General features: G+C 32.2%; 3 protein-coding genes and 1 non-coding gene across 4 annotated transcripts; all 4 read left to right on the forward strand.

Moving 5' to 3' along the window:
* The first annotated feature begins 3,930 nt into the window (after positions 1–3,930).
* On the forward strand, positions 3,931–4,242 carry LOC127266583 (monothiol glutaredoxin-S10-like). The gene has a single exon (XM_051296865.1). It carries the CDS (start codon positions 3,931–3,933, stop codon positions 4,240–4,242), a length of 312 nt encoding a protein of 103 aa, XP_051152822.1.
* A 1,140-nt stretch (positions 4,243–5,382) lies between these two features.
* Positions 5,383–5,501, forward strand: LOC127266654 (5S ribosomal RNA). Its single transcript, XR_007842188.1, has one exon. It is a non-coding gene; the product is annotated as a 5S ribosomal RNA (ribosomal RNA).
* A 1,883-nt stretch (positions 5,502–7,384) lies between these two features.
* On the forward strand, positions 7,385–7,982 carry LOC127266585 (monothiol glutaredoxin-S10-like). Its single transcript, XM_051296868.1, has one exon. The coding sequence runs from the start codon at positions 7,385–7,387 to the stop codon at positions 7,691–7,693; it is 309 nt and encodes a 102-aa protein (XP_051152825.1). The 3' UTR covers positions 7,694–7,982.
* Positions 7,983–11,349: 3,367 nt separating this feature from the next.
* LOC127266584 (monothiol glutaredoxin-S10-like) lies at positions 11,350–11,996 on the forward strand. The gene has a single exon (XM_051296867.1). It carries the CDS (start codon positions 11,426–11,428, stop codon positions 11,732–11,734), a length of 309 nt encoding a protein of 102 aa, XP_051152824.1. The 5' UTR covers positions 11,350–11,425; the 3' UTR covers positions 11,735–11,996.
* The last annotated feature ends 174 nt before the right edge of the window (positions 11,997–12,170 follow it).

The raw sequence follows: 12,170 nt of genomic DNA on the forward strand, positions 1-12,170 counted from the left end.
TGTCTGGTATATGATGATAAAGGCCATGGTGATGGTCTTGTTGGCTATGCAGACTCTGATTAGGGGGTGACTTGGTGAAACGAAGATCACTAACTTGTTTTATCTTCACTTTATTTGGATGTGCAGTCAGTTGAAAGTCTACTTTACAACCTACGGTTGCACTGTCGACGACTGAGGTGGAATACATGTCAATGACTGAAGGTATTAAGGAGGGTATCTGGTTACATGGTCTGGTGCAGAATTTGGGTCTAAAGGTGGAGAAACCGGTGTTATTCTGTGATAGTCAAAGTGCTTTGAGTTTGGCTAAAAATCCAGTGTATCATGAGAGAACCAAACATATTGATGTAAGGTTGAATTTTATCCGTGATGTTCTGGAGGAAGACAAGTTTTCTATTTAGAAAATAGCTACAGAGCACAATCCAGCTGATATGTTGACACAGGCGCTACCGACGGAGAAGTTTGAGCACTGCTTGAACTTGGTGAATATTCGTAGGAGGTAAAGCCCTCTCGGGGCATCTGGCAGGAAGGAGACGACTGAGAGATACTGATGAACCTTTGGCGGTTGGAGAAACTCCAAGTCAAGGTGGAGATTGTTGAAACGTGACTTGGATTTAGCGGTCTACCCGACCCTAAACCAAAGCGAAAGGGCTGTTTCAATTGGCAGGGTTCCTTTTGAGCTTATCCTAATTAATAACAAATAGGCTTAGGGTTTAAGGTGTTTTGGGGTGCTTATAAATAGACAACTATGGTTCTTAGTCGGATGACATATTGTAAATATTTGAATCAGTATAATAAAATCTTTCCGGTTCCTGCCCGTGGACGTAGGTTGACACACCATCACAGAACTACGTAAAACCTCTGTATTCTTTATTTGCTTTCTTTCTCGTTTTCTCATAACAATATTTCATGGCCAAGACCTTGTAGGTCTACAGGTTTGACATTCGCATATGGGGCTTTGACTTATTCAATCCCGAAATGATTTGTGTGAGGTATAAAATAAAAATTATATTTTTTTCGTCCCATCACAATCGATATTATTTTTATTTTTGTCTGTCTTGTAACAATTGATATATTTTTATTTTTAGTAAAAATTATTAAATTAAAACATATTTAACAAATATAAATTAATTTAATTAACTACATAATATACAACATCATAAATGACTTAGGACTCACTCGAAACCCCTTATTTCTATCGCTCCTCAAAAAGTAAATATTTTTATTTATATTTAAAACTACACATCTTTTATAAAATTAATTTATGTTAATTATATATAAACAAAAATATTTTTTTATTTACTTGTATTATAAAAAATTTTATTCTCTACAAAATGCATATATTTTTTAATTGCTATATAATTTTTAAATATTTAAATATATATTTTAATTTTTTTAATTATATATATTAAATTTATTTTAAAACTATAAATATTATTAATTATACAAAAATTTAATAGGATAATATCATAATTAATTATTATTAACTAATTAAATATTCTTACCTTAAATACCGTATCCTTAATCAAATGATTCAATCTCGGTGGGACGGAGGGAGTATTTAAAAAAAGTTTAGAATTTAAAAAAACCGGTAGCATGGCTTGAGAATGGATTTAAAATTTCTGTACTTATTTAAATATTTAAAAAGTTATACTCCCTCCAGTGGGTACAACGTATAGGTAAAAGACTTTTTTACCCTTGTAAGTGTATTAGTATAAAAAGTAGTGGAAATTGTGTAATAATAATGTAAAAATAAGTGTAGTTTTACAGTGATATGATTATTTATAGAAATGAGACTATTGTTTTGAAACGAATTAAAATGATAAACAATACTATTGTATTAAAATGAAGGGAATAATATTTAATTAAGATTCGAAGATTTATAACTCAAACCATAGAATATATTTGAAATTTGTATAAATTTTAAAATATTAAAAAATTATATGTATTTAATAAAATTTCGAAACTTCGAAATCCTATAGTGCTAACTTTTGAATAGACTTGAAACTTTTGAAATTATTTAAGTTAATATTATATTTTAAATGTATTATTATAAGATCAGAATAGATTCCGAAACTATTATTTTAAATCATTTATATTTTTCTAATAGTGATTTTAGTGACCACAATAACTGCAACCATGGATATATAAATATACAAATGTTCACAACATCTTTATGTGTAATCCATAAAGCACAGTCCTAAATCCTTACAAGCAAACAGATTAGCACAATAATAATAATAATAATAATAATAATAATAATAATAATAATAATAATAATAAATAAATAAATAAATAAATAAATAAATTAATGAAAACACAGCAAGAATCCATGGAAGATCTCACAGCCAACCCAGACTGACATTCTTGCAATTAGCATCAAAGAATCCATTCCTGGTCATCTTCACATTAATTTTAATATAAAGAGTACCATTTATTTTTTTTACATATATTTTTTAATATCAGCTTTATATTGGGTTGTAGTTAAAAAGACAAAAATATCTTTACTAGAATTGTGTAATATATAAGCGGTGGCATTTGTGTAATATATTGTAAATTGAAAATGTATTTATTATATTAGGTAGGTGATATAATTATTAAATTAGAAGATGATACCCTTGTTTTGAGACGAACAAAAATGGAAAATAAAACCCTTCTTATGGGACGGATGGAGTATTATTATTATTATTACCTCGTTCCGAAATGAGAGCAACTTTTGTTTTTTACACATATATTTTCTTAATATTATTATTATATTGATTTATAGTAAAAAAAGATATATATATATATATATATATAATAGAATATCCCTATTCGATATGATTGTGTGATATAAAAGTAATACTCCATTCATTCCACACTTTTCTATTTTCGTCTGTCTGACTTATCCAATCACTTTTCTAGTTTGAAAAGAATTATACGCTTTAATCTTAATATAAAAATATTTTTATTATATAATAATTATTTTCATTAATACATTCTTAATTAATTACTAATTATACCCCTCGTAAATTCTCGTGTTTACAGGAAATGAGACACGGTAGCTGGGAAGGAGGGAGTATATTGGAAGTTGTAACGGTATTAATTATGTTAGGTAAGTAGTACAATTACTAAATTAGAAAATGATATTTTTATTTTTGGGACAAATAAAAAAATGAAAAAATGTATCATTCTTATGATATGGAGGGAGTATTATTATTACTCCATCAGTTATCCAAATGTGTGCTCATTTGATTTGTCATACATTTTAAAAGAAATAAGTAAAAATAAAATCTTTTACTTTTTAAAGTAAAAACTAAAAAAAGCTAGACCATGTACTTTTAAAATTGGCGTCAAATTCCCTCGTAGTTTCATAAACTCCGTGTCTCAGAACGGTAAATATACTAAATAGTTATTTTTCTCATATTTTAAGAGTTTATTTTTACTGTTTTTTTAGGCTAAATATATAAAAAGATAAATATATTTGTAATTTTAGGAGTTCAGAAATTGAAATTTTAAAATTTATTCTCAGTTTGGGTGCATTTAAGTTAAATATCGTTAAATAAGAACATATGAGGGGTTAGATGCAGAGTTTATGAAATCACGAAAAAATTTGACACAGTTTTAGAAGTATGGAGAATTTGGTCGCAATTTCGTGAAACCAACTGAGGGATATTGTGCAATTTAGCCAATAAAAAAACAAAAAACGGTATTTTTGTACTAAAAAATATAAAAATAAATTTAGATAAAGAAACATATTGAGAATATTATACTCTCAAGAATATTATCACTACTATTAATTATTTAACACCAAAATCGACATTCAATTATCCACAACTCAATCCAAACTATAAATACAACACACACCATGCACCAATTCGTCCCCAAATTAAACCTCAACCAAATCGTCCATACAAACACAACAGTAAAAATCAATACATACATAAATTAGCAATGGAGTGTGTCCTAAAACTGGCTTCTGAGAAGGCTGTAGTGATCTTCAGCAAGAGCACGTGCTGCATGTGCCATGCCATCAAGAGGCTGTTCTACGAGCAAGGAGTGAGCCCGGAAATTTATGAACTCGACGAGCAGCCCAACGCACTTGAAGAAATCGAGAATGCCCTAAAGAGGCTCGGCTGCACCCCGTTGGTTCCCGCCGTATTTGTTGGAGGCAAATTTGTCGGCTCCGCCAAAGATCTCCTAACTCAGCACCTAGACGGGTCGCTTAATAAGAGGCTTAAAGATGCCGGAGCGCTTTGGCTTTGATTCGACTTTATTTAATTTATTTCTTGTTTATATATATATATATATATGTTGATCAGTATGATCGATTGATTTGTCCATTACAAAATATAATGTAATGTAATACACCTCTATTTACATTCAGGGGCAGAACTAGAATATATTTAGAGGGGGAGCAATTTTTATTAAATTTACAAATATATTTTTGATATAAAATAATTTTATTACAAAATAATAAATTAAAATAACATCAATAATGAAAAAATAATGACTATAGATATGGTAAATATTTATTTTTATATTTTTTTAAATAAAAAGTAATATCATTTTTCATTAAAAAAATAATTCAACACTAAGGGTGTGTTTGTTTGGAATTTGAATTTTAAGTTGAAATTTGAATAATAAAATTTTTTAATTGAAATAGTTGTATGGTGTGACATAAATAAGCGTTAATGTAATAGTTTGAATGTAAAATTAATTTTTAATATAATATAAAAAAAATAATTATTTGATTTAATATTTTAAAAAAAAAATAAATAATAGAAATTAAAAAAATCCTCCCAACAAGCACATCCTAAATATATTATTTATTTATTTATTTATTTCAAACATTATTTATATATAATATATGAGTATATAAGTTTTTTAAATAAATAATTAAACAATAAAATAGAAAGCTTAAATAAATAACTATAGGCGGGGTGGGGTAGGGGGAGGAAGGGCTGCAGCCTTGCCCCTTAATACGTCCGCCCAGTTTACATGTACAAGACATGTACAAGAAAGCCTTTTTAATGCTTAAAACCTTATTTACGTATTTTAGATATTTGGTTTATAAGTTAGATTATGTTATTAATTGAGTCTATTGGATTTTGGTATGTAGTTTAGAGAGTTTTGAATTTAAATTTTCTGAGTAATTTTTTTTATTATTATTATTGTAATATTATATGATATATGATATGATTGATGATATTTATAAAATATTTTATTATTAAATATATTTTCAAGATAGAATTTACTTACCATTATGGCGGTAATTTTCAAAATGCACAATTTTAAAATCAAGTGAAAATGTTTTCAAAAACACCTCTTCTTTATGAAAGTTCTATTTTAACTCTATATTAGTCAATCAAAAACTTTCCTAATCCTTTGTAGCAAAAAAAAAAAAAGTGCTATCATACCAACACTAACGCACCGGATCTCATCAGAACTCCGAAATTAAGCGTGTTTGGGCGAAAGTAGTATTAGGATGGGTGACCCCCCGGGAAGTTCTTGTGTTGCACCCCTCTTTAAAGGGTGAATTTCCCGTTGGGGGTGCGAGTTGTGTGCGTGTGTGTAAAAAAAAAAAAAAGTACAAAATAGAAACTCTTTCTTTTTTCTCTCTCTCGAATTGCCTTTGTAGCAATTTTTTGTAGGTTCGTGGGTAAGGATGAAGTTGAAACTTTGAAGGCGCAACCGTTGTCCTTCCGAGGTGTTCTAATCATGTATAAATTTGAACCATTTTTCAATTTATAGAGTCATTCTTCCCCAATCGAGGGCCATTCAAATCATGAAATCATAATGAATATTGATGTGATAGGTAATAAATACTGAGGGTTTGCCTTTGGTGGCTTGCAAATTCGGCCAATTGTCTCAAACACCTTCTGTCGTGAGGTCGGCTCTTTAATCTTGTTTTGAACAAGATATGGTTTTTTATTACACCTCAACTACCGGAGACTAAACTCCCTCCGGAAAGGTGGAGCCAAGTCGAAATGATCATGAGAATATCAACTAATGAATGGATGTCTATGCCCTTGTGTTTCTCTTCTCTTTGTCTTTGTCTTCTCAATTCTTTATTATTTGGATTATGCATTTCACGATATATATATATATCTATCTTTTTCTTATGAAGTATCCCATTTCATGCCTCAGGGCCATTTGTGGCTGAGCGCTTATAAAATCACATAGCGCGAAACGGGCTCAACACTTTACGCCGAGAGATAGAATAAAACATTAACAACAAGGCACATAAAAGAAGCTTAATTCATTAAGATCTCACAACCTTTTTTTGTACAAGGCTGAGAACAATGATGGCCTCTAACTATGCTCATCGTAATTTATAGTAACAAAGAAAAATATCATATGGAAAAAGAAGCAGTTCCCCTCGACATTCCCCACTTTGAACATTATAAGCCGCACAACTTAGGAATCACTCTTTTTTCTTCTACAAGGCTTTTCGAGTAGGAAACTTTTCATAGATGATTACCTGTGGTTGTTAGGTCTACCGAAAAAAAATGTGACAGCGAAATAAACTTGTTATTCTATATACAAACAATCAACTAATGATATGATCTGTCTAGCAAGTGATAACGGTTAGATGCCTCTTCCTCGACTAATTACATAAACTAAGCTCGCGATAACAAACAGCTTTGGGTCAGATTATTCCTCAATCACATCAAGATGTGTAGATTCTGAGCTATCCAGATAAATGCACAAGCACATGCTTACAGAATCAACTTTGAAACTCGACAATTCCTGAACTAAAGCGATTCCGGAATGTGATGTCACAGGAGTGAATGCAGTGTTATTCAGTGAATGCAGAAAGAATGAATGATTGATCTGTGTTGTTTTTAGACCTGAATTTTCACAGTGGCCCGACTTACATCTGACAAGATTCCGAGAGGTAAAAAGGAATATGCTTTGGTCAAGAGTTATCTACACTTCCATTCTTTCTTTGAGCTTTTTCTAGAATTCTCTATTGACTCAACAGTTGGTTCACTTTGCTGGACAGAATCTTAAAAGTCAGACCTTATCTGCTCAAATATTTCATATCCCGTCTAAATGTAATTCTAAAAACTTATTAGCAAACAGATCGATAATTTAATAACAGAGCATGGGGAATCCATCTAAGGATTTCCAATTATAAACCTACTCAGCTATACAGAGCATGGGAGAATCTATTCTTGATGATCTCAAGGAATTCTGACCCTTCTTTCTTCGCCATTAATTGCATTAAACAATGCACTCATCCATACAGCAATCCTCGGTTTCAAGTATAAATATAAGTTTACAAATGCCTAGACACTATCATCAGAAACCTAGTCGACTGTTTTTTGAACCGCTATACAGTCAGCTAATTACCTTTAAGGCTTTATCCTTAGACAGCATAAATCATTCAATTGTCTCGGTAATGGAGTGTGTACAGAAACTGGCTTCACAAAAGGCTGTAGTGATTTTCAGCAAGAGTACATGCTGCATGTGTCATGCGATCAAGAGGCTGTTCTACGAGCAAGGAGTGAGTCCTATGATCTATGAACTAGACGAGCAGAAAAATGGTGGGGAAATGGAGAGAGCCCTGATAAGGCTCGGCTGCAAACCATCAGTTCCAGCAGTGTTTGTTGGAGGAAAATTTGTGGGCTCGGCTAAAGACTTACTAACACAGCACCTTGATGGTTCACTTAATAAGATGCTTAAGGATGCTGGAGCTCTGTGGCTTTGAACTCGCCTTCAAATCTCAAGATTATATATATATATATTTACTTGTGTAAAGCTCAAACATGGCTAATTAGTCGCATATGTATATGAATGTGTGATAACTGATAACAAACACATTCCTCGCTTTTCTTTTTCTTTTTCTGCATAGGTCTGTAGGCATTAAAAGATAATGTAGAGGGCTCTTGTATCTTTTTGAGAAAATTGTAATTAATACATACATATATATATATATATGTATGTATGGAGAAAAGAGAGGGGGCTTCACTTATGTGCCAGATGTCTTCTTTTATTGAACTTAGAGAACAAAGTCCTGGTATCAATTTTGAAACTATTTTTTTTTTTTTTTTTTTGTGCTTCAATTTTGTTGATGTTGCAATAGCAGCTATTAATTCGCAAGGTAACTAAATCATATGCATGTATGAGACACGCAAAGGTGAGGCAATGCTTGCTTCATACTCAAATTTTGATGAGGTTAAATGAGAAGTAGCATCTAACTGCTGAAGTAAGTAAATAACCATCAAGATTCAACTCTAAAGAGGTGTACTGCTTTCGACTTTTGATTTTTTAAAAATAGTTTGGCACTTCAACATATTCGTTCACTTCTAGCCTCCAACAAGAAACACTGTTTTATATATTAGTGTAAGTTGTAATGCGTACTCGGAAAATTTTGGCTCTAATACCAAGCATAAGCAGCCCAATGGCTATATCATCTAAAAGCTTATACTCGGAAAACACACACATGCATATATTTTGAATTAGTTAAAATTAGTTCCCTAGCATGCATGCAATATTTATTTTGTCAAATCTTACGCATGAAACACCTTATTTTAAGTGAGTGGTTGTTATTTACTTTCTCTAGTAGCTTCAAAGCTAAGTTATTATTTGTGTGTGTGTGGGGGGGGGGGGGGGGGGGTTTATTAATGCAAGTTATCTGCATATTTTTCCTGCTATTTAACCCATCTGAGAATAGCTTTTAACAAAGAATGTGCTTTTCTAATTCTAGAGAGTATTCAAAGATAATGCACGATGTCCCTATATCGGTCAAATCTCACCTTTACTGCAAACTTAATCCATTTCCAATCAGCAAATAATCAGTAAAAGATTGACAGCGGCAGACTCCGTAGAGCTCAGTGTCTGGTCCTAATATAATCATATGAGTGCAAACTATCCATTGATTTACATATTCTCTAAAGGATATGAGACGGCACAAGTGGGAGGAAGAAAGTTATGCTACTTGTATGCAATAATCTCATGTCTTCAGAGGAATCATTTAGACTGATTATATGCATGAATTGTAGTTAGGCAAGTATTCCATCATGTGCTATATAGTAAATACGTTATAAACTTTAAGTCATGAGTTTTGTGTTTCTCAAATAGAAGCTCATAGCACTAGTAAAATATTCGAATTGTGAGCTGCACCAAAACTCTCTTGTCATTCTCAGTGTCACTACTGTAAACACTAAGGGTAGCAAATCAAGTCATTTTAGAGACATCAGAATATGTTGTGCAGTAAAACCCATGGCTATGAAAGTCGAGTCAAAAAAAATATTGACAAGAATATGAGATAACAAGTATTAGTAACAAATAAATACTCCCTCCGTCCACAAACTAATGTCCTACTTTCCTATTTGGGACGTCCAATAACTATTGTCCTATTTCCTTTCTTAAATACAAATTTTATATATTTACCCTTCATTCATTTACTACTTTTAATCAAGGGCAAATTTGTCAATTCATAACAAAAAGACAATCACCTAAAAAACCGTGTAAATATACTTTAGAACAATAGAAATTGGACGGAGGGAGTAATAATTATAAATTAGATGTAATATATCGAACTGTAATGAATGTACAAACATAAATCAATTTATTGAACAACATTATTAACACATAATATATCTACATACAGCATATTCAATCATGTAGAATAGCACATGCACAATAATTCAATAAAAAACAAAATTATTATTGAACTACATTAACACTACTTGGCATCTTGTATATCTTGGTCAACATCTTATATAACAAATGAACATATAAATAAATGCTTAGTTTTGAGGCCTTTTATTGCTCAGAAGTAACAGCATATCCTTTTTCACAAAACAACATATAACCCATATATGAATTAAATATATTAAACTAATAAAGGACATCTCACGGTGCTGATAGATTTTTGATATATTAAGGGCGTGTTTTTTTGGAGGTTTGGATTTTGAGTTGGAATTTGAATATTAAAAATATGAATTGAAATAGTTGTATGATATGATATTTTGAATGAGATACTTTATTTGATGTTTTCTTGGTGGGAGGGGGGAGGGGAATTTTATAAATATTATAAATCCGAAAATATCTGTCAAACGAACACACCCTAAATATATTCTTCCTATCAGCACCATGTCCACCACTTTTGATGTATATACTCACAAATAGGTAACATGATGAGACTAGTGTACATTGAGTTTAAACCTAATAAGGCTCAAGCTCTTCTAACATTAAATTCAGACATAATATAAAGCTCACGATCACCCTAGCCAACAAAGGCGTCATGGTGTTTCTCTCGAGCCTATTGAATTGAGGTTGAACTAACCCGACCATTGAATATTGTAACCTAGCAAGTTTTCTTCTAAGATGATGCACAAACTATTTATGTATTATTTGTGCCCCACATCACCTAGTTGAGTGTTCTTATAGAACTTTATAAAGTAGTATCACTTTGTTCTCAATAGTCCTTTTTTTTTTTTTTTTTCTCAGGTGCCTTAAATTTCATAATGCAAAGATAGAAAGAGGTATTGTTTCACACTTGTATATTTAAGTCGTTCAACATGTCCTCTCGTCTGTGCGTATAATTTTAATTCACAAAGGCCTTGGAATATACGTGATGGTATTCAAACAAGGAGCATCCTATTGTGTTATCATTGTGAACCTCACGATCCTCACCTATAGTTTGTAAGAAATATCTATTTCAGAGGTTTATCGGAACAGGTATACTTGCCTGAGTTTTCTTATAGCATACAAAAGGCAGTGTGTGAAGTGGGCGAGAACAACCTTAATCAAGCCACTTACCCAGCACAAATATACAGTCATCATTAATGATTCTTGACGCAAGGCCTTCCAGACACACACACTTACTCACTCAGGATGTTCTGTTCAATCCAACATACATATGGACCACTTGGCAGAACAATCTTAAAGCAGTTCTCAAAGCATTTCACCATCAGCTGATGCAAGTATGTGTCGGATTTTCCTTCCACGTCCCAAATCTGCAGATTCCAACCTATCACGTTGACATTCCCATCGCTCAGTCACACAATCACTATATAGCGCGTGGCACTCCTTTTATCCTCATGAAAAGAATGATGAAAAAACCAGTAGCCGTACTATCTTATTAAACTATCAGTGAATTTGCTTTCGGTTTGATATGCTCTATTATCTTTGTATTTTTTAATAAGGCTAATAGATTCCAAGAACTAATAGGAAACAACATGTAATGCAGCAGCATCACAGGTGTCGTCTCAATCTAAGAACTGATCCTTTTCGGCATCTATCCAAATATATCTTAAAGAACCTTCAATTCTTTTCCTTTTTTTTAAAAAATAAAAATAAAAATTATTTCATCAACAATGCTACTAAGTAAATGTACACCTTCAGTCACCTCTATAAATACGCACCCATGAAACCCTCAACCGCAACTCAAGCACAAAAATCCCTCATTTTTAAAGAATTACAATTTTAGCAAATGGACCGGATAGCAAAAATATCTTCACAGAAAGCAGTGGTGATATTCAGCAAGAGTTCATGTTGTATGTGCCATGCCATCAAGAGACTGTTCTATGAGCAAGGGGTGAGCCCTTTGATCCATGAGCTCGATGAGGACTCTAAGGGGAAGGAAATGGAGTGGGCTCTAATGAAGCTGGGTTGCAGTCCTTCAGTCCCTGCAGTATTCATCGGGGGAAAGCTAGTCGGATCTGCTAACACGGTGATGACTCTTCAGCTCAATGGGACACTCAAGAACATGCTGAAAGACGCTGGAGCTTTGTGGCTTTAATACCTAAATACTTCCGAATCACATAGCTAGCTTAGCCTGAATAAGACCAACTCAACTGTACTAATTTCTGAACTTTCCACTCATCTTCCTTTTTTGTTTGCTAGCTAGGGATGGCTCCCATGGAAAGTAAATCCATGAGGAGGATGTTAGTTACCAGCCTTCTTACAATGGCCGAATACATATATTCAGCACTCATGTTTATAATTCACTTTTACTAATTTTTTCTTGTGATGCGTTGCATACCTATATATCATCAGAACGCGATAATAGCAGTAGTATAATCAAATAGCTTATATCATTTTAATTAACCTTAAGTTTCAATGATTCCATATCTTAATTATACAAAATGATATTAGTGCTCTCAACATGATAAAGCTCATCAAACTTTCGAAGAAGCACTCTCATGGCTAGCTGTCATTCAGTCTACCACGCATCG

Source organism: Andrographis paniculata, unplaced genomic scaffold (assembly GCF_009805555.1).
Source record: "Andrographis paniculata isolate CXL003 unplaced genomic scaffold, ASM980555v1 Contig76END, whole genome shotgun sequence".
NCBI lineage: Eukaryota > Viridiplantae > Streptophyta > Magnoliopsida > Lamiales > Acanthaceae > Andrographis > Andrographis paniculata.